Consider the following 20,551-nt stretch of genomic DNA (forward strand, 5'->3'; position numbering starts at 1 on the left):
TGTCGTTCTGTGTATGTGTTCCTGCGTTTCGTTGCTTCATGTAGTTATGTAGTTACGTGGTACATTGTTATCCGGTGTCATTTGGCTGTAATGTGCCTGGTCAGCATCGAGAAGGCATTGAAATTCAGTTTTGCGAAGTAGATGGCAGGGAGGAATGTAGATGGGAGTGATTGCGACCAGCTTATTGAACAGCAATGTTTGGTCAGAGATTGTCTGAAAGGGCGTTCACAGTTGCAATTCTGGCAGGCAACACCTTTATTCATTATTATGGCCACACTGTCCAACGAAGCGAGAACGTCGTCGCGGTCTTTCCAAAAAATGGCATGTGGTCTAAGAAAGCTTGTGTAGATTTTCGGCGTGTTTCCTGAACACACAGCACCTTTGGACTGGGCCTAAAAGCAGAGTCCCTTAACATCATCTAGGTTACAGAGGAGTCTTTTAAAGTTCCACTGCAATATTTGTTTGCCCATACTGCAGAAGGTGTTTGCGCTCTCTGTATATTGTGAGAAGACAACGCACAAAGATATTGTCGGGCCCTCTGATGCGAGGGCTCTCTCTCGCTTGGAGCGATAGAGAGCTTCTGCCGCTGCTTAGGTGTTGACGGTGCCACTTGACTGAGAGCCACGTCCATCGCCTCTGTCGCAGCGCTGGGCAGGGACGAGACGCTTCTGTCTTCATCGATGGCATTCGACACCACATTGAGGTCGTCGTGCTTCGGAGGTGCATACACGAAGTTATTCTTGGCTCGGATTTTCTTTCCTCTTTCGCTCATTTCTTGTCATGACCACACCATTAACCTTGCGGACACAAAGCCATTGCTCGCTTTGGAGCGCTTGTGGCTCAGCGTGGTGGTAGTTGTTGAGTGTGTTATCACCCCTGGCCAAAAAGAAGTTCTCACCGTCTTATCTCTTTCGATAATCGAAGATGATTTCGTCATTACGCCTTAAGCCCAATGCGTTTTTCGGGACATTGCCCTCACCTCGTGCCTCGTCCGCGTTTCACGTGGCCGTGCCCTTCTGGCAGTCTCGAACACAGCCGGCGAACACTTGCTGCTAGGTTCCACCATTGCCTGTGTTGCCGACGCTATGCCAACATCGGTCGCTGTAGTTTCTCCTGCGTCTTCCCCCGCTGCTTCCACTGCTTCGTAGTCATCTGCCGTTCTTCGCGCTTCAATCAGCTAGGATATTGCTTTATGCCCAATCCGACACACTTCTTGCAATACTGATGACACACAACGCCTCCTTCAATCTTCGTCCACAAGCTTTTGGGCAAACTTCTCTCGTCGCACACCGACGGACGGACTGATGCCGTGTTATTCGTCGTGGCCCCTACCGTGTTCCATCGTCCCAACAGGAGGTCAATGAGGATAAAGTTACCAAGCTCGCACGCAACATTGCACGACCTTCCGTGAGTCCTTCATCTTCTCCCATTGTCCTCTTTAAAAAAAAGACAACTCTGTATGTTTTTGCGCAGATTATAGGTCAGTCAAGAAGATCTCTCGCAAAGATAACGTTCTCGACACGTTGCAAGCCGCTGAATACTGTTCAAACCTAGATCTCCATCCCGGATGCTGTCATATCCCAATGCACAATGCCGAAAAAGAAAGGACTGCGTTCGCTACACCTGACGGCCTGTTCGAATTTAACGTAATGCGTTCTGGTCAAAGACCACAGTTTTCTTCGCCTTGCGTCGTACCTCCGGCGTTTCGTGCTCGATTTGGCGGCCAGCGCAACTAAATGCGCCCCTTCTTGTGAGCCCTGCCAGCACCGCAGACGTTCAGCCACCACTCGCGTGATGCCGCTACAGCCCATTCCGTGCCCGCCTACTCCATTTGAGTTCGTCGGCATCAACTGGTCTGGTCCACTCCCAATAAAACCCGCTGGGAATCGCTGCACTGTCACTGCTATCGACTATATGACACACTTCGTCGAGACTGCTTCCCTCTAATCCGGCACTGCCTTTTAAATAGACGAGTTCTTCTTACGTTCCAACGTTTTGCGCCACGGAGATCGTCGTGTGCTCTTGAGCGATCGTGGCAAGACGTCTTTTTCACGCGTTCTCGGTTAAAGGCTTCCTGCATCCAGCACCATACACAAAAGCAATGTCTACCTACCACTCGCAGAACAATGGTCTGACTGAACACGTTCAGCGAACTTTATCCGACATGATTTCGCCGCGATCACACTAACTGGGAAGTCCTTCCCCTTTTCCCACGTTTGCCTACTACTCCGCCATTCACCGCCCAACTGGATACATCGTCTTTTTTTTTCTCGTTCATGGGCGGAATCCCACTTTTGTGTCCGACATTACATTCTTTTCTGTTGCCACCTTTAGCACGGCGTCCCTTCCGGAATAGGTTGTTTCGCGAGTCGAGAACTGCCATCGAGGTGCCAGCGCCAACACGGACGCCGTACAGGCAAATAGAAAGCTTCGATGTGACGAGAAACGACGCGTGGTATCGGTCCCTCCAGGCTACGCGTTTCATCTATGGACCCCGTACACCGTCATAGAAGAAACGTCTGCTTTATATATATATATATATATATATATATATATATATATATATATATATATATATATATATATATATATATATATATATATATATTGTTACGACCAGGAGCGAACAAATTGGGTTTTTTTACAGGATATCGACAATGATCGTAGCGTGATCGTAGCGCAGCGCGGCCTATCAAACTATTCATTTTCTTCGTCTTCTTTCTTCTTGTCCCTGCCTTTCGTATCCGTTACATTTACCCGCAAGCAGACGAAGCCGTTGCGCCAGTCAGGATGGACAAGCAGGGTAGACAGACTTCAGGCGAGAAATATGAGTAAGCTGAGTTCTTGATCGCCTACCATTACACAGGGGGCTAACTATGACGTAAGTGAGTTCGCTCAGGCGGTCCACGAGTACAAATGGGCCTGAATATTCTGACGAGAACTTTTCGCACAATCCACGCTTGCGTTACGATGTCCGAAGAAGGACCAAGTCACCTTTTCCCAACGATACTTGTACGTAACGATCGTCGTATCGCTCTTTCGAACGACTTTGCGAGGCCAGAGTACGAAGACGAGCTATTCGACGGGCTTCTTCGGCGAGACACGAAGTCTTCGATACAGAATCGTCACTGTGCAGAACGAACGGTAACAAAGTGTCCAGAGGACTTCGCCGTAACCTTGCATACAGGAGATAAAATGGGCTATAGTTCGTGGTTTCGCGTTTCGCCGCGTTGTACGCGTAAGTGATGAAGGGCAGCACGTCGTCCCAGTTCTTATGTTTGGAGGAGACGTACATGGCAAACATGTTGGTCAGCGTTCTGTTTGTCCTTTCGACGAGGCCATTGGTCTGTGGATGATACGGCGTGGAATGACGGAACGGTGAAGTGAACTAACGAAGTAACTCTTCAATGGCATCAGCAGTGAACTGGCGACCACGGTCGCTGATGATGACGCGTGGTGGGTCATGACGAAGCACCACGGAACGCAGCAGGAAGACCGCCACGCAAGCAGCGGTGGAAGACGGTATGGCAGCAGTTTCTGCATACCGTGTAAGATAGTCTACGCAGACAATTACCTAACGGTTCTTATTGCTAGATAACGGGAATGGACCCAAAAGGACCCATATATATATATATATATATATATATATATATATATATATATATATATATATATATATATATATATATATATATATATATATATATATATGCGCGCCCGAGGCTGTCAGAATAATTACATGGTTCTGAACTTCGCCTGTTCTCATTGCACGTCTACTTAAAGCTCCGTTGTCGTCCTCCATAAATTTTTGTAAGGTCCTAACGGCAAGGGTGTTACCAGTGCTACAGGAAAACATCTTTACGGGTGTAAACATTTTTACAGTCTACTTGAATCGTTACTGGTACAGTCGTCACCCGATACCACGAACCAGGCGGATGGAACTGCGGCCCAAGTTTAAACCCGAAGATTACGTCGCGTGCTGAGTACCAAAAATGACGACGTGTTTGTGTTTAATGCAGTGCACACTTTTGATTTCGTCAGTGAACAGCTCTTGTTTGTGTATGCTTTTTTTTCATATTCGGCATAAATGCTTTACGCAACCGCTTCCGATTTAATCATGAAGAGAAAACACAGAGGCCAGGCACCCAGTTGAGCACAAGAAACTGAGAAGGTTTCACTCGAGCCCCTCAGCATGCAGACCGAAGCTCGTGCGCACTCACCCAAGCTGAGCCCGGCGAGGATGAAGACAACGCAGCCCAGGAAGACAAAAACCGCGCAAACGACGCCGATGAAGGAAGTAAGCTCGGTTGATCGCGGCCCCCTGCGTGTCGTAAGTGCAAGTGCAGGGTGTGAAACGCCATCTTTTGGACAGGACGTTGCTTAAAAAGTCCTCGTGACCAGTAACTTCGTATCTAATAACGCCCTAATGATTATTGGGAACACGAACTTTATATGCAACCCCTTATAATGGTGTGCGACTCTTGGTACAAGGGCGTTGTTGGACATACGATATATATATATATATATATATATATATATATATATATATATATATATATATATATATATTTTGATCGAGCACGTGCTGAAGCGAGAACTGTGAATTGGTGAAGGGGAGGCTAAGCATTTCTAAGCTCGTAAGAAATTGAGTTGTTTGAACGCTGTAAACAGTGTGCCTGTTGTATGCGCTTTCGAAGTATATAGATCTGGACTTTGCCATAACTATAGAACCGGCGTTTATGCGATGCTCACACATTTGCCGTGAGAAGTTAGAAGTTTGACATGTTGTAGCGCATAAACAGGTAAACTTGATATCAACGCTCTCGGAGCGGTTTAAATTGAGAGATGTAGTAAAAAGCTGTAGACAACTAAACTAGCAATTCAAATTTGAATTATGTGCCCATTAGCCTCATGCATTACATTTCCTGTATACAAAGGGAATTTCACTGAATGCACGAACAGTTCCCGAAAAGAAGGAAAAAAACATTCCCCGCGTATTTTAATAGAAAAGTGAAGTGCGCTTTGACATCGATAATGTCGCGAACGCTTCAAAGCACAACAAATTTGCATTCGTTTAAAATTGGATTCAATCGTTTACAGGATTAATCCACCGATCGCCTGGCAGGCTGCGTCTCCTAACCAGGTAGACAGATCTATAAGACTTGATGGCGTACTTACTCCGCAGCGCCTTCGTATGAAAGAAGAAAGTGTACTTGTAAATATTATATCATAATACTAACTATAGCGCTCATCAATGCTGAATAACAGGAATCGCTGAGCATGTACTTACCGTCGTCGGGGTCGGAGGGTTCTGCGAAAAAACGAATACTATCTTCGCCACAACACTCACGTGCCATCATCCACACTGAATAACAGGACTAGTCAATGGCGCGATTGAGCCTGGTGTTGATATCGCGCCCTAGACTCCTTATCAAAGTCATAGTCATGCCTGGCAGTGTCATCCGTCCAATGACACTGCCAGGCAGGCTTGAGTAGAGCCGTGAAGAAAAAAAAAAATCAGTGGCGATATAGCGGTAAATGCGATAACATTACGTCACACATCTTTCAGGTCCCGGATCCCTCTTTTAAAACGCGTTCACAACATTGAAAAGTGCTGTTCAGTAGCTCAAGGACTCAGGTCCTGCCTGTTCAAGGAGCGAAAGGCAACTAAGCGAACTACCACCAGGTGCACTTCGACCTTGAGGAGTCAGCACCTATGCCCTTGAGCTACTGAACAGCACTTTTCAATGTGGTGAACGCGTTATATATATATATATATATATATATATATATATATATATATATATATATATATATATATATATATATATATATATATACATGTGTGTGTGTGTGTGTGTGTGTGCGTGTGTATATAAGACAGAGACGACGAACCTTTTGGAAGACGTATTTGCTTAACGTTTTCGGCTGGTGGACCAGCCTCTGACGAAGGCTGGCCCACCCGCGAAAACCGTTAAGTACGTCTTTCAAACGCTTCGTCATCGCTTTCCTACATATGTTACGGCGGGTCCTGCGTGGTAACTTCGGAGAAATAATCTATATATATATATATATATATATATATATATATATATATATATATATATATATATATATATATATATATATATATGCGTTAGAAATACATAAGTCAATCAGCCTAAAATATTGGTGAATTAATGACGAGTCGTAAGTGTATGGAAAACTCACGGCCCCGTAATTGCACCACTTGGTCAGGGCCTGCAAAAGCAAAATTTAGAAAAAAGTTTTTGTTATGTCCGCAAATATCTTCTCGTCGTTCACATGATGGTAGAAAGGGCAATGGTACAAAGTTCCCGAAAGACGAGGAACACGTAGGAATATTGTCATCTAGGCACAAGCAAGTGCAACACACTGTACACACGACAACATATTTAGAGCGCACATAGTATGGGTAAATAAAATTTTTTTACGAAAGAAAAAGGCGTGGGGAGGGGAGAGAAATACAGGGGAATGAAATCGAACGCTGCCGGATACGGCCCAAGAAAAAGCAAATACGCGAATGCGCACAGCGTGTATCATACTGACGGAATAAAACGCGTCTATTTAGGGTTGCAGAATACACGTGGGTGCAATATTCCCTTTTCAAATGCTGGCAACCTTGCTGAAATCAGGTTTTCGTTTAGTGCTGAGAGCGCTGCGTCCTCGTCCGCTCTGCACACTCGTTATAACGAATTCATTCCAACTCGGCCATCTTGCCGCAACTCTTACTATTGTGCCCCGTATTTGCATTTGCAAGACATCCGGTTCGTGAGAAATCTGGGTAATTTTGGCTCGCACAGTTAGATCATAGTTCACATCACATTTACTGACCGGATTCGTAGCGGGCACGACATCGGCCTCCCAATTAACTGAACTATGGGGTGTTGCCTTGAAAGCTTTCCTGTAAATTTTCACTATGCGAGTGAAGTAACTACACCCTTGGAGCTTCTTTAACGCGACAGCGTTAAAGGGTCTCGTGTCGCAGAAAATCCGGCCACGCATTTCGAACCACGGATACCCAACCACATAGGCCCTCCATGTGGCGCAAGGAAGTTACTGAAATAATTGAATTTCTCAAGGCAAGATAAGTATAAAAATCGTGAAGTACGACTTAAACACAACCTACAGACATGATAGCGTCCGATTATAGTTTCAGGGGAACAATTATACACTGACCTCTATAGTACCCGATGCACCCACGATACCTCCATTGCAACTAGTAATGAACAGGTTACAGAGGCTCCTTCTATAACTAGAGCTGAAGTTAGAAGGGCCTTACAAGACATGAAATGGGGGAACCGGCAGGAGAAGATGGACTACCAGTCGATATAATCAAAGACATAATGCTTGAAAAAGTGCCGGCTCTATATACGAAGTGCCAATTGACTGCAAATGTCGCAGAGAACTGGAAGAATGCAAACATTATATGCCAATCCATGAAAAGGGAGACCTTAAGGAATTGAAAAATTATAGGCCCACCAGATACTCACATTATTATTTAAAATATTCACCAAAATAATATCCAATGGAATAAGGGCAACACTGGACTTTGGTCAACCAATGGAACATGTTATCTTCAGGAAGGGATCTATAATGGATCACATCCATGTCACTAATCAAGTAGTCAAGAAATCCGCAGAATACAGTAAGCCTCTCTATATGGCTTTCCTAGATTACGAAAAGGCATTTGATTTACTGGAGATACCAGCAGTTATAGAGGCATCGCGTAATCAAAGAGTACAGACCGCTTACGTAATTATCTTGGAAAATATCGATGGAGATTCCACAGCTATCTTAATTCTACACTCTTAGGCAAAGTTACACCCTTTGGCTTGCCCCTTCTGCCACACAACGATAATCGTCATCTGCCTTGATGCGTTTCCTTTCTTTAACGCACCGAGCCCGGTACTTTTCAGTAACGAACGGCACGCGCGTTACCAGCACAGAACAGTTTACACCCTTTGGAGTGCTCCTCCTGATAACGCGCGTATCCGTTCGTTACTGGAAAGTTCCGTGCTCGCAGCGTTAAAGAAAGGAAACGCATCAAGGCAGATAACGATTACTGTTGTGTGGTAGAAGGGGCAAGCCAAAGGGTGTAACTTTGCCTAAGAGTGTACACAGAATAAAAGTAGAAAGATACCTATAAAGAAACAGGTCACACAGGAAGACAATCTCTCTAGTGCTATTAACTGCGTGCTTGCAAGAAGTATTCAAGCTATTAAACTCGGAAGGCTTAGGAGTAAGGATAGACGGCAAAAACCTCAACAACTTTCAGTTTGCCGATGGCATTGTTTTATTCGGCAACAATGCAGACGAGCTACAACAAATGATTGAGGACCTTAACAGGGAGAGTGTAAGAGTAGGGCTCAAGATTAATTGCAGAAGACAAAGATAATGATGAACACATTGGCATGGAAACAAGAGTCAGAGATCACCAGTCAGCCTCTAGTGTCTGTGAAGGAGTACGTTTACCTAAGTTAGCTAATCACAGGGAACCCTGATCATGACAATGAAATTCATAGAATAATAAAAATTGGTTGGATCGCTTACGGCAGGCATTGTCAGCTCCTGACTGGGAGCTTAGCATTAACATTGAAAAGCAAGGTATAGAATTAGTGCATTTTACCGGTGCTGACATATGGGGCAGAGACTTCGAGATTGACAAGGAAGCTTAATACCCAGTTAAGGACCGCGCAAAGACCGATGGAACGAAGAATGCTACGCATACCCTTAAGAGACAGAAAGAGAGCGGTTTGCATCGGAGAGCAAACGGCTATAGCCGATAATCTAATTGACAGTAAGAGAAAAAAATGGAGCTGGGTAGGTCATGTAATGCACAGGTTAGATAACCGTTCGACCATTAGAGTTGCAGAATGGGTACCAAGGGAGAGCAGTCGAGGATGGCACGAGACTAGGGGGATCGATGAAATTAAGAAATTTGCAGGCGCTAGTTGGAATTCTTTCGGCGCAGGACAGGGATAATTGGAAAATGCAGGGTTAGACCTTCGTCCTGCAGTGGACACAAAATGGGATGATGATGAGCGCGCTGCAAATGTATTTTTTTGTCCCACAGCTATCATCATCATTTGCCTCGAGCGCCTTTCGTGTCTAACGCTGCTATTCTGGTATCTTCAGTTGCAGAATGGCATGAGCGCGTCAGCGTAGCGTGCCGGACAAGCTGAGTGTTAATTCAAGAAAGCAACTGTAGTCAAGGTATATGACTATTGGACTTTCGGGAAACAAAACCAATAGCGTTTATTTTTCTTTCCGGGGCATACCAAAACTGACAGTCACTTAAGTATCATGACGTGATTTGGAAGCGAAAGCGTTACTTTTCGAATTAATTGGTTACGTCCGTAATACGTTCCTTCAAACATGTCACGTATCCTTCACAACTCTACCTTAATCCACCTTACTGTAGTTTGCACCAGCCTTAATCCACTTGGATTCACCTGCATTCATTTTACTTCACCTTAATTCACTTTTCTACACTCTAATTCGACTTAATTCGCATGAATTACCCATAATTGTTGCGAATTAACGTTATACTGCTTAATGTTATTAGTATTACTATTGACGTCATGCAAGACGCTAATAACGTCCCTGATGATGATGATCTTTGGTACCATCGCTCGATCCTGCTGGATTTTGTGCGCCGTGGGACATTTAATGCTCTCGCGGTAATATCAGCGTTGAAAAGTAGATTCGATTATTGCATACTTACTCCTTAGTGTCATGGTGGAGTGAAGTAAATCCTGAAATAGCTTGTCCACTGGAAAACATTGAATAAAACAGTGCACAAATGGTAGTATCACTACCAGGAAACTAAAGTTAATGTTAACTTCATTTTACGCTTAATATGTATACGAGATGCTTCATTAATTCGCTCATACGAATAGCGCTGCCTGTCTAGTTGACCACTCGAACCCGGGACCGCTCGTTGACCCGGGTTCGAGTCCCGTAGCAGGATGAATTTTTGGTCGATTGCGAGGTTTTTCTTTCTAGGAACCCGTATGGGTTTCCTTTGTAGCAACTGCTACCAACGAGTGGATGTTTGATTTGCCGCTTTATTAATGCGGAGACCTTGCTCACAATCCTGTCATCGGCTGTTTAAAAAGCTGGCTGTGAGCGAAGTCATCTCTGCGTCACGTGAGATTTTCTACCTCCACGTGGCGCATCGCTAGCCTCATGGTCCTGTGCCTGGAACTGTGTCTTTCCTTATATGTCCGGAACTGTCACGTTACTCGTGTGACTAGAACTGTGGCCTGTTCGTCATGTCATTTGTCTATTTCCTTTTTACCTTTGTGTGTCGCTGCCACTTTTTGTTCCTTGCAACTGTTTGCATGTGTTGTCTTCGACTCTATTGCGCTCTCGTGAAACATTAGAAATAAAAACTCTGTTCTTACCAACCTAATATCTGATACAGGTTCTATTTCGACTCAAGATATTAAACTTATTTTTGGATCTTGGCAGAGCAAACAGTTCTAGCGTATTTATACTTTTTGTGCGCAAACAAACAGGGACGAAGAATAGGGGCGCTCGTCCTTGTGTTGCCCCTATTCTTCGTCCCTGTTTGTTTGCGCACAAAAAGTATAAATATGAATATGTTCCAACTAGGCCGACTCGCAGTTAAGTTCTAGCGTATAATTAAGTACTTAAAGATTGTATTTATTGTGCCTTCAATATTGCGTAACACGGTAATCTTTTTATAGCACTGTTCCTGTTGGAAAGTTGTACTTTTTACACCTTTATTGTTTAATATGCCCCCCTTACTTTATGCCCTGCCATAGGGCCTGTGAGGTTCTTCTGAATAAAATAAAATAAGCCTGTCGCAGGACCTTTCCTGGAATGCGGATGCGACTAACGTAATTTCCTCAGCGAACAAGACCCTAGGGTTGATAATACGTCACCTTCGTCATGCTCCACAGCACGTCAAACTGCTCGCGTACAAATCCTTCGTCAGACCACAACTAGAATATGTTGCTGCCACCTGAAACCCTCATCAAATATATATGATTAATGCACACGAATGATTTCAAATCCGTGCGACTACATTAATCCATTCTTGAAGTTCATGTAACATCAGCATTTTACTCTTAATGGCAGAACATAGCCTGACATCTCTAGCTCTTGTCAACGCATTGCCACACTTTCTAGTTTCCACAAATTCTTTTACTGCTCGCTAAGCCGACCACCTTAGATCACGCCTTCATCTTCACGCATGTCACAGCGCACTAGCCATCAACTACAAGTTGCTCGTCCTCGCACACGTACCATCACACTCATAGCCTCAATTTTTTCCCACGGCTGCCTGAGACGGTACTGACCTACCCCGCAATGCTGCTAGCATCACATTTCAGTAAACATTTGTGAAAACTGTTCAAACTTGTATTTCACCGTAGCAACTGCATTTTCTTGTGTATACATGTTAACAAGCCCTTATGTAATAGACCGAACGGGGTCTTTAGGGTAACAAAATGAAATTAGTCGCTACGTATTGATGGCCGTTGTTCCGACCATGCCTGTACGTGACTGATGCCATTGCCATGGCGTGGCAATTCAGTGTGCAATCATATAGTGGAGTGCGTCGGATAAAAAACTAAACAAACGCTTGGCTGCCTCAACACAACAGAATGGTCGCGAAACGACACTATGAAACGGGACTTACCTGGAGGGGAAATGTCGTCGTCATCTGGAACTGAATGTCGCAAAGCACAAATATTAACTAGAAACAGGAGCATGCGGAATCCAAGTCGCACGGCCAGAAGGAGGCACAGACACAGCCGTCGGACTTGCAAGTCCGGTGACTGTGTCCGGCGACAGTGTGTGTGTGCCTCCTTCTGGTTCTGCGTCTTGGTTTTTGGCTGGTTCCTTTTCGGCTTAAAACACGAACCAACTAGCCCAGCGATTCATGCTTCTAAACAAACACGTTCTAGCTAAAAGACATTAAAGAAAAAAAAAAGAACTCAAAACACAACAAAGGAGACGAGCCTAGTTGTCTGTGTTCTGCAGCCTTGTTCTCGTGCTCGACTTTTGGCTGTGAACTCGGAACAAGTAGCCCACAGTCCAATTTACTGAAATAAACGGTACACGGTTGCTTTGTTTATTGTAGTATATATGCCGTTTTCGTTTTTCTGGAAGTCTACCTTCGTGTTATCTGCTGTTTATTCCCTATTGATGAACGCATGGCCAATACGATATGCCTCCAAATCTCGAGTATTTCTCCTCGCTGAACGGCAAGAACCTGGCTTGCAGGAACACTCAATAGCGCGGAGAGAGAACTAATTTTCTTTGGCTGGCTGTGGCAGTCCGCAGCTCGCAGACGAAACGCCACGTGGGTGCTTCGGTGCTTCTAAGATTGAACTTTGCGTGTGACAGCTGGGTGAAAGGCATCGCGCGGGTAATGGGCAGGTAGCGGAAAATGTTTTTTATACTTACCAGGTTCCTTCCAGGCTGCAAGAACAACGATATAAATTTTCGAAACATGTTTTTTCAATCAATTGAAGAATCTATGTTCGGGTGCGTAACGGGGTCAGAAATGTAACGAGGACTTTCGCTACCCGCTTTCAAGAAGGGCGGCACCGCGCAAGCCCAAAAGTATTCGAAGCTTACGCTTATACGTCGTTAACATTACTACGTAAAGAAGTGCAAGTCACTTTCTCGGGATCTGTGACAGCACGTCAGCATCACATGGACAGCACGAGCCGGCGAGTTCCACGAGGTGACCACAACTACGAGTACGGCCGATCGATCCCTCATTCAACTGTCGGCGCACCACAACGCAAGCGCAACGAAGGACCCAGATTGCAGAGCCGGTAGTAGTATGCTGAGATGATGGCGGGCAGGCACGGTAAATCCGTGTGACCGAGTCATGTGGTGCGCCGAGGGGATGCCTGCTTGCCTATACGTTTGAACCCTTGCCCGAACGTTGTGCTGAGCTGGTGTGATTTCAAAGGTTACTTGTATATATACCGGCTGTTTCAGCGAACACATTCCAAAAATTTTTAAAAACTTCCTTTGGCAGATTGCACAATTCCCATTCATCGGCTGCTCTGCTTGGAGAGGCGGAGATTACTTGCACACACACAAAAAAAATGGAAATGCACAATCCACAAATGAACAAAATTAACTGATTGTGTCTTTGACTACCTTATGGAAGGTATTGTAACTTAGAAATTCTAGCCGGGTAGCTCGCAAGGCGGATCCACTTGGCGCCAATTCTCAGGATGAGACCAGCTTGAAGAGAATAATTGCTAAACGTTGCGGATAAATGCATTGGCGTTCCAATTACTTTTGCGCTTCAATGCATAAAACGACGTTTTCTTAAGCAAGTAAGTGGGGACAACACTGCATTTTTTACCGCAGGTTTCACGGCACATACCTCGTAGTCATCGACACAATTCTTTTCAAGTGGATATGCCTTGCAGTCTCATCCACTGGAATTTGTAAATTGCGACGTGTGCGACAATGCAATTAGTTTTAAAAGTTAATAAGTGGATTGTTGGCAATTAGTGAATTATGCGTTTCAATTTTTTCATGCAAGTAATGCCCGCCTCTTCGAGTAGACCAGCTCATGGACCAGAATCGTGCTACCTGCCAAAGGCAAATTAAAAAAAAGATTAGGTGTTGACTGAAAGACCCTGTATATATTTTTTTGTTGCGACGATGTCTTTAGCTCGTGATGAGTAATAGTAATGAGGTGCTCAGCCTACTCGACACTGTACACGTACTGAACCTGAGTAGGCGGCGAAAGTCACGTGCCCTGCCGGCGTTACCTTGACACGCTATTGTTAGCAACTCGTGGTGTGTGAAGAAATATTGCCAGGGTTAAGCGTGTAGGTTCCCTTTGAGCACAGTGAACTAAAGCGTTATATCTTTTTCGGTTTTGGACAATGCGAGGGAGCTGGGACGTGACACTGTGGCCAGCGGCAACAGCTGCAGCTTCGGTTCCTACTGTGGAAGCTCACCAGCAGCATTGAGTAGGATCAAAACACCGCCCTTAGCCCTGAATTGGCGGCTATTGCCGGCTCGCGCTCAATTTCTTCAGCCACGCACGCCAAGCGGAAAATAATTCTGGTTCCAGTAAAACTCACCGCGGCTGGGCCCCGACTGTGAGCCCCTGGCCGCTCCTGCACCAGCGGTGGAGCCTCGCCGTGAAGTCGCCGGTGTCGATGCTGAAGGAAAGATCAGCGCACGGCATTCGCACGGCAGGTAGAGCACTTATACTACACGCTCGGTAAGGAAGGCGGAATAGATTATGCTTCAAAGCAGTTTGCCGAGTTCTTATCTACCACACACATATCGACACCGCATGTATAGACAACTCGAATTAGAACTTATGGGCCACACAATAACTAAGCCCCGCCTGGACCGTGGTCAAAAGACCATCTCTTAGTAAAAGATAAAAAACTAAAATAACCTACGGTCATCCAACAGCGAACAAGGTACGGCTTCTGAGCGGTAGTTACTATAGTCTAAGAAATTGATTTACATGAAAGTGTTAGTATTGTTTCTTGTTTAACACTACCTTTTTCTTACTTGTAAGTGTCTCGATCCTAACTGCGTTCGTGTCGACAAAGTGATAGGGAAGGATCATGTTAATTATAATGACAACGCATGGACAGCCTGCGTGACGAGCACAATATATGCAGAAGCACTGCAGATATGCGTGAGCTCAAGCGCAGCAGACCGCCCACAAAAAATTTCCGGCATATCCCACGCCTTGTGGGAAACGTTGTTATGCGAGGCAGAGTGGGGGAGGAGCCTAACAAGTTAACGAAACGACCGTGAGACGCCGACCGTGAGACCGTGAAACGACCGCCTAGGCGGCTGTTTCATGATCTACATGACGCGCATGTCATGACCTATCATTTGTGTTCGTGATACACTCTTGTCATACTGTGCCAATTTTGGTACACACCAAGTTAACGAAACGCCCATGAGAGCACCAAGACGTAGGCGGCTGACAGATAGATAGATAGATAGATAGATAGATAGATAGATAGATAGATAGATAGATAGATAGATAGATAGATAGATAGATAGATAGATAGATAGATAGATAGATAGATAGATAGATAGATAGATAGATGCTGTCAATGTTCCAAATGTTCGCCAAGAAATGCTTTGCATTTAATGTAGCAATCCAATGACACAATAAGCAGTCCCAGTTCTATGTAAACACTTACAGAATATTGAGCTATATAGCAAGTCTTAAATGCAGCATTCACTACACTATCCTCGTCGTGTTCTTTTGTTGCGATCGCAATTATACGTACGCTCAAGGCGCATTCACGCCGCCGCTATCGTACTGCCCCGCCATCTATGGCGCATGCGCAGCTCGCACAAAGATAGTCACAGGATTTTCAGAGACGCCGAGTGCGTTTGTGTAGGGCTTGTAGGGTGCGTTGGGCCCACGCACCCTACAGGCACAGTGGCGTCGCTGCTGACCTGCGGCCTGTATGCACCGGTTCGAGCGCAAGATGTCAGGGTAACGTTACCTAACGTTTCGCTAACCCCGACGGTTGCCCGTCAGTGTCATCTCGTGCACCGTGCACCGACGACGCCTCCAACGCCCCCGGCGGCGCTGCTCATTCTGCCAGCGTTCTGAGACGCCCGGTAGCCGCCGGGGCGTTGTTCCTTCTGTCCGGCAGCAGTCACCTTGCGTGCTTCGTCACGCCGACATGCCACGCAGAACAACACCTTCGGGGACGTTCAAGCGCAGCGCTAAACCTCGCTATCGCTGTCAGTGCTTCGTCCTTAAGGCGAACTGCCAATTTCTTTTACCGCGCATAAGTTCCTTTAGTTTTCGTTTTTTCGCGCATTTTCCTGGCGGTCGTACGCTCTACCGCCAATGGTCCACCGCCAACGCGTGATCTCGCGAGAGCTAGTTGCGAGCCGCGTTCGTCGCCGTACGCCAACTATTAAGGCCCGTTTATAGTACGACGTTATCGGCGCGCGGGCGAGCGTCGTTCGTGGTCAGTCACGCTACGTCGGTTGCGCTGCGCCAGCCGAGATGCCATCCCCTCTATACTTCAACGCGCGCGCCGTAGGCTGCTATCTTCAGGGCATGCGCAGAAGGTTCGCCAAGTCGCGCGCCGTCCGCAAAAGCCGTCTGCGGAGTTGTGTTGGCGCCTTTTTCTTCGCGCGCAATGCATTGTGGTGCGAAAGTTCCGCCGACTTCGACGCGCGAATGGCTCCGGAGCCAAATCGGCGCCGGGCCCGTCGGGGCGCGTTGGAAGCCGCCGGTTACGTTAGCTGCGCCGGTGCGCCCGACTATAAAGGTGTCGTTTTCGCCGACGTGACGTAGCGTGCGCGCGCGCGCGCGCGCGCGTGCGTTACGTCGGACTATAAACGGCCCTTTACGCGCGTGCTGGCACGCGCCCGTGATTTTGCGGCGGCTGAAGGCTCAGATGCTACGCTGGAGCGCTTGCCAAGAACAGCCCTTTTCTTCCTACGCCCTCTCCCCCTGCTCAGTTGCGGGAAAGGAGGATGGCATTCGGCGCCATTCTTCTTTCGTACCGCTGGAAAGAAGTGACGTGTGAGCTCATATCGATGGCCGCCTATACAGAAGCTACAGATCTGCTGGCTAACGGTTCTGTGTTCAAAGGAATTACGCCATGAAAGAAGAAAATCTACCGAAACATCTTCGCTTTTACAAATACGTACTCCTGCACGCACATTGTTCCTCTAATAAATGCAAAACCTCTTTGTGTGTCTTCGGCTTTTCGCTTACATTGACAATTTTCGGCAGTGTTCTCTGCACAATGATATTTTTATAGTGCGCATGTCATTCCTCTTACCCAGAAATATTTTGCCCTCAGTAAGTTCTTGTCCCGTTTTTTTTTTCTTTCTCCTGTCTGCACATTGCTTAGAACGCGCTGCTGCTGCTATCGCTGTTTCAGATTAGAATATGGGGTTTAACGTGCCAAAACCACGAGTGAGGGACCCCGGAATGATTTGTACCAACTGCGGTTCTTTAACGTGCACCTAAACGTCAGTAAGCGGGTGTTTTCTCATTTCGCACCGATCAAAATCGAATCCCCGCCATGGCGGGGATTCGATTCCGCGACCTCGCACTTTGCAGCCCAACATCTTAGCCACTAAGAAACCAAGGCATGTCATGGCTGTTTTCGAACAGACATGTACACACACATAAAGAGAAAAGGGCGGAACCAACGTAGACAATGTTACGAAGCCGATCACACATTCTTTTCTAGTCATAACTTCGAGCCAGAAATGTTATGATGACTGCCGTATACAGACTTGTGAATGCCGCCATTGGCACATTACATGAGCGGGAAAAACACACCTTCCTCACAGCGGCAGAAAATGAGGCTTTAGTGTTTCGATCGGGTGTGCTACAACCGCTTTCAGCTGTACGTTTCTTCGGGAAATTGAACTCGCCTTGGAAGGTGCTTGATGCAAAAACAACTTGATTCGTCTGGCCAACTGCTCCGAGGTTAGCAGTGATATTTTTGTTATAGTGTGCAAAATATATATAAAAAACGTAAGATGTCTTTGTGTATACGGGGATATAGTGCGAAGCAATCTCACAAAACTGTTTATCCTTCTCCGGCTTATCTTATCTACAAACAATACTCGTAATATATCTTGCGTGCTTTCCTTTCTGTCAAGGAGCGCAGACCACAAACATTTACTCTCGGGCATAGAGTTTCTAAATAAAAACCCTAGAGGGAAATTTGGCGCTAGTGTATACGAGGGCTCTCCTGAGCGTTGCCCCAACCTACATTGGAATGAAGTGCAGGCTTCGGATTAACTTCGATCTTTAGACTAGCGGCGTTTGCTTGCAGCGCAGTAAACGAAGCTATACTCAAATATTATCGCAGAAAATCTAATTTTATCTCTGCAATATCTTATGTAATGCACAACACATTACGTAAGCTTTGTATGACTTTGAGATTGAAGCACGGTTTGCCACCAGGGCACACAAGGGTATGCATTCTTCTGCAATTATGTTGCCGATTTAGCGCCAGAGAAGATTACTTGATTTTTACAACAGCAATAACAACCGTCAATGTGCTTATGTAAAAATACTCATCAAATATTTCTGGAAATGAACATTTTGTACTGTGAGAAAGTGTTGCGCCTTCGAGAGGAATGCCACAAGCGTCCTCTGCTACGACATCTGCTCGTTGGGAATGCGACATTTTTCTCGCTGACGACAGGAACTTGCGAACTCTCTCGCTCTTTCGAAAGGCTGCGTCGGCTGTCACGATTGCTGAACGTCTTGAAGTCCTTTTAAGCAAACCCGCTAGGACGCTTGTAGCCTCCTACGAGTATGCTTCATTATATTTTATATTTATTTACCGCTCCTGAAGCAGCCGCCAGCAGCTGTTATGGCGTGGCTTTTCACTTGCCCATTTTGCGACAGCAGACTACACAGCCAGGAAGCAGCAACCTTTCCTACCACAAGTATGTTTGTGTTTCGAAGTGCTAAAACACACATTTCAATGCGCACATAAACGAGCAATGCGTAATGAGGCCCTCAATAAAGTTTGATTGTCAAGCCACTGGAAGTACAACTCTCTGTGTCTTGCAACAGTAGTGCCTTCCTTTTGCTCTTCTGGAGTTTCGTAAAGCACGTAACGCTGCAGCGCCAACCTAACACACTTAAAAAACCAAGGTCGAAACGGTCAAAACACGTTCTTTGAACGTCTACGATGTCGTCGCTTTCTCGTCAGGGCTTCGATACCACACAAGGGCACAAAGATCGGCCCAGCCGCTGACCCAGCCGCGGATCCACCACGCTATCGTCACTTCGAGCAACAGAACAAAGGCAGATAGCTTTGTTTCGCACCGTCCCATTGCGGGTTATAGCAGTGGCGCTTGAAGCGAAATCAAAACTGCCAAAAAATACCTGTAGACTAGTTCGCCAGTCAACAAAATACCGATCCGTAGCCTGCACTTCCCATCATTCCCGTGATGGTTGAATGATCGCAGCGCCAGGTTTCCCTCTAGTTAGTAGTACGAAACTCTATGCTCTAGAGTAATACGCAGCACCTAGGGGACCATAATCGCGCCGATCATATTCACGATCGTGTCGCCAGTAATTTATTAGAAAACGATTTCAATCGCACAATTCCGGATGTCTAAATCCATGCCAGTAGAGGTGGATAAACCCTGGGTGATCTAAATTCTGAGTATGCGGGTCGTTAGGGAGTTCACCTAAACTACCGAAGCGCTGACTAGTATGAGCTCGCCCGTCGTCTGCTATATATATATATATATATATATATATATATATATATATATATATATATATATATATATATATATATATATATATATCCGCGAGCTAAGTAAAAATACGGCGTAATGCTGGGCTCTGGATTAGTTTCGACCGCCTGGATTTTTTTCAACGTGCTTCGAATAGAGGGCACAACTGCACTTCGCTTCCGGTGTAGTGCGGCAGGGATAGAATACGCGCACTCAAGGTCAGCAGCGCTACGCTAAGTCATTCTGCTACCACGGCGGGTGATCATTGTTTGAGGTCAAGATACGACCTCAAGTGAGAGAAACTTAGTGAGCGCAGAAGGAAATGGTTTTGCGTAATATTGCTAATAAACTATAGTGTGTTACGATGCTTTGATTGAGTCGTGCCGTATTGGAAGAATCGAGGACCATTTCGACTACTTGGTATTCTTCAACGCGCACATAATTCTATGTACACGGGCGTTTTCCTCTTTTTTTCTCTCTCTCTAGGCCCGTATCAAAATGCAGCCCCCGTGGCCAGACGAAGAGGGTATATTTACTTGCACCGAAATTTTTTTCCTTCACGTTCGGAGCTGAACTGGCTGGAAAGCTTAAAATCTCAAATATGTTCGTAACGGTTCCGAACAGATCGCACTTCAGATTTTTATTACTAACTTGAGTGCCTAATATAAGAAGGACACATAGTCAGGAAGTTAAACTTCGCGCCCTTTTCACTCTCCTTTTTTTACACGGGAACAAGGGGCCACAGACCACTTGCTGAATCCGCGTCATATACCAGCTTACATGTGCGTGCGTCCCGTATTTTTTGTTTTGTTTCGAGAAAAACAGAGTCCAATGTCCTGTTAGTCCTTCCACCCTGGTGCCAAATGTAGTCCTGTTTTCGAGGGAGATCGTTGGCGTGTAGCGAAGAATAAGTCGCTGATATTAATAGCAATATTAGTATCCGACGGAGAAAACAGACGACGTTCCTGAGAGCGAATAAGTAATGAAACTGACTTACCCATAGCGTGATGACGAAGGTTGGCGGTTGCAACAAAACACCAGGGACTTCGAGAATCAGCCGGCGTCGGAGGGCACGCTTCTTCTTTGAAAGGGGCTCGTAGCCGCGTGCTCGAGTGCGTGCGCCCGTAGTGCCGCAATGATGATTGCGAGGAAGTTCGAAACTGTGACCCATACCCACTAATGGTGATCGGCGTATAACAACATGCGATATTTGAACAGGCATTTAGAGCTGAATACACGAAACGAAGGAGACTGACTGAAGGAACTTTAGTGAAACCAGCAAGAGGTGGTG

At 45.9% G+C, this 20,551-nt stretch overlaps 1 protein-coding gene across 2 annotated transcripts in view; it reads right to left on the reverse strand.

The window, feature by feature from the left end:
* The window catches only part of LOC135921642 (uncharacterized), an 80,410-nt gene extending 60,098 nt beyond the window's left edge, over nucleotides 1-20,312 (reverse strand). Inside the window, exons 1-6 of one of the 2 annotated variants that reach the window (XM_065455921.2) lie at nucleotides 20,258-20,312; nucleotides 14,115-14,195; nucleotides 12,460-12,474; nucleotides 11,690-11,719; nucleotides 9,746-9,793; nucleotides 6,211-6,240 (exon numbers count right to left, since the gene is read on the reverse strand). In XM_065455921.2, the coding sequence (XP_065311993.1) occupies nucleotides 6,211-6,240; nucleotides 9,746-9,793; nucleotides 11,690-11,719; nucleotides 12,460-12,474; nucleotides 14,115-14,195; nucleotides 20,258-20,261 (208 nt within the window). In that variant the 5' untranslated portion in view covers nucleotides 20,262-20,312. Of the gene's footprint in view, nucleotides 1-4,220; nucleotides 4,322-6,210; nucleotides 6,241-9,745; nucleotides 9,794-11,689; nucleotides 11,720-12,459; nucleotides 12,475-14,114; nucleotides 14,237-20,257 lie in introns of those variants that run through there. The other variant, XM_070522820.1, reaches the window with a different exon arrangement.
* Nucleotides 20,313-20,551: the final 239 nt, after the last annotated feature.

This window comes from Dermacentor albipictus, chromosome 8, assembly GCF_038994185.2.
Source record: "Dermacentor albipictus isolate Rhodes 1998 colony chromosome 8, USDA_Dalb.pri_finalv2, whole genome shotgun sequence".
In the NCBI taxonomy this organism is placed as follows: Eukaryota; Metazoa; Arthropoda; class Arachnida; order Ixodida; family Ixodidae; genus Dermacentor; species Dermacentor albipictus.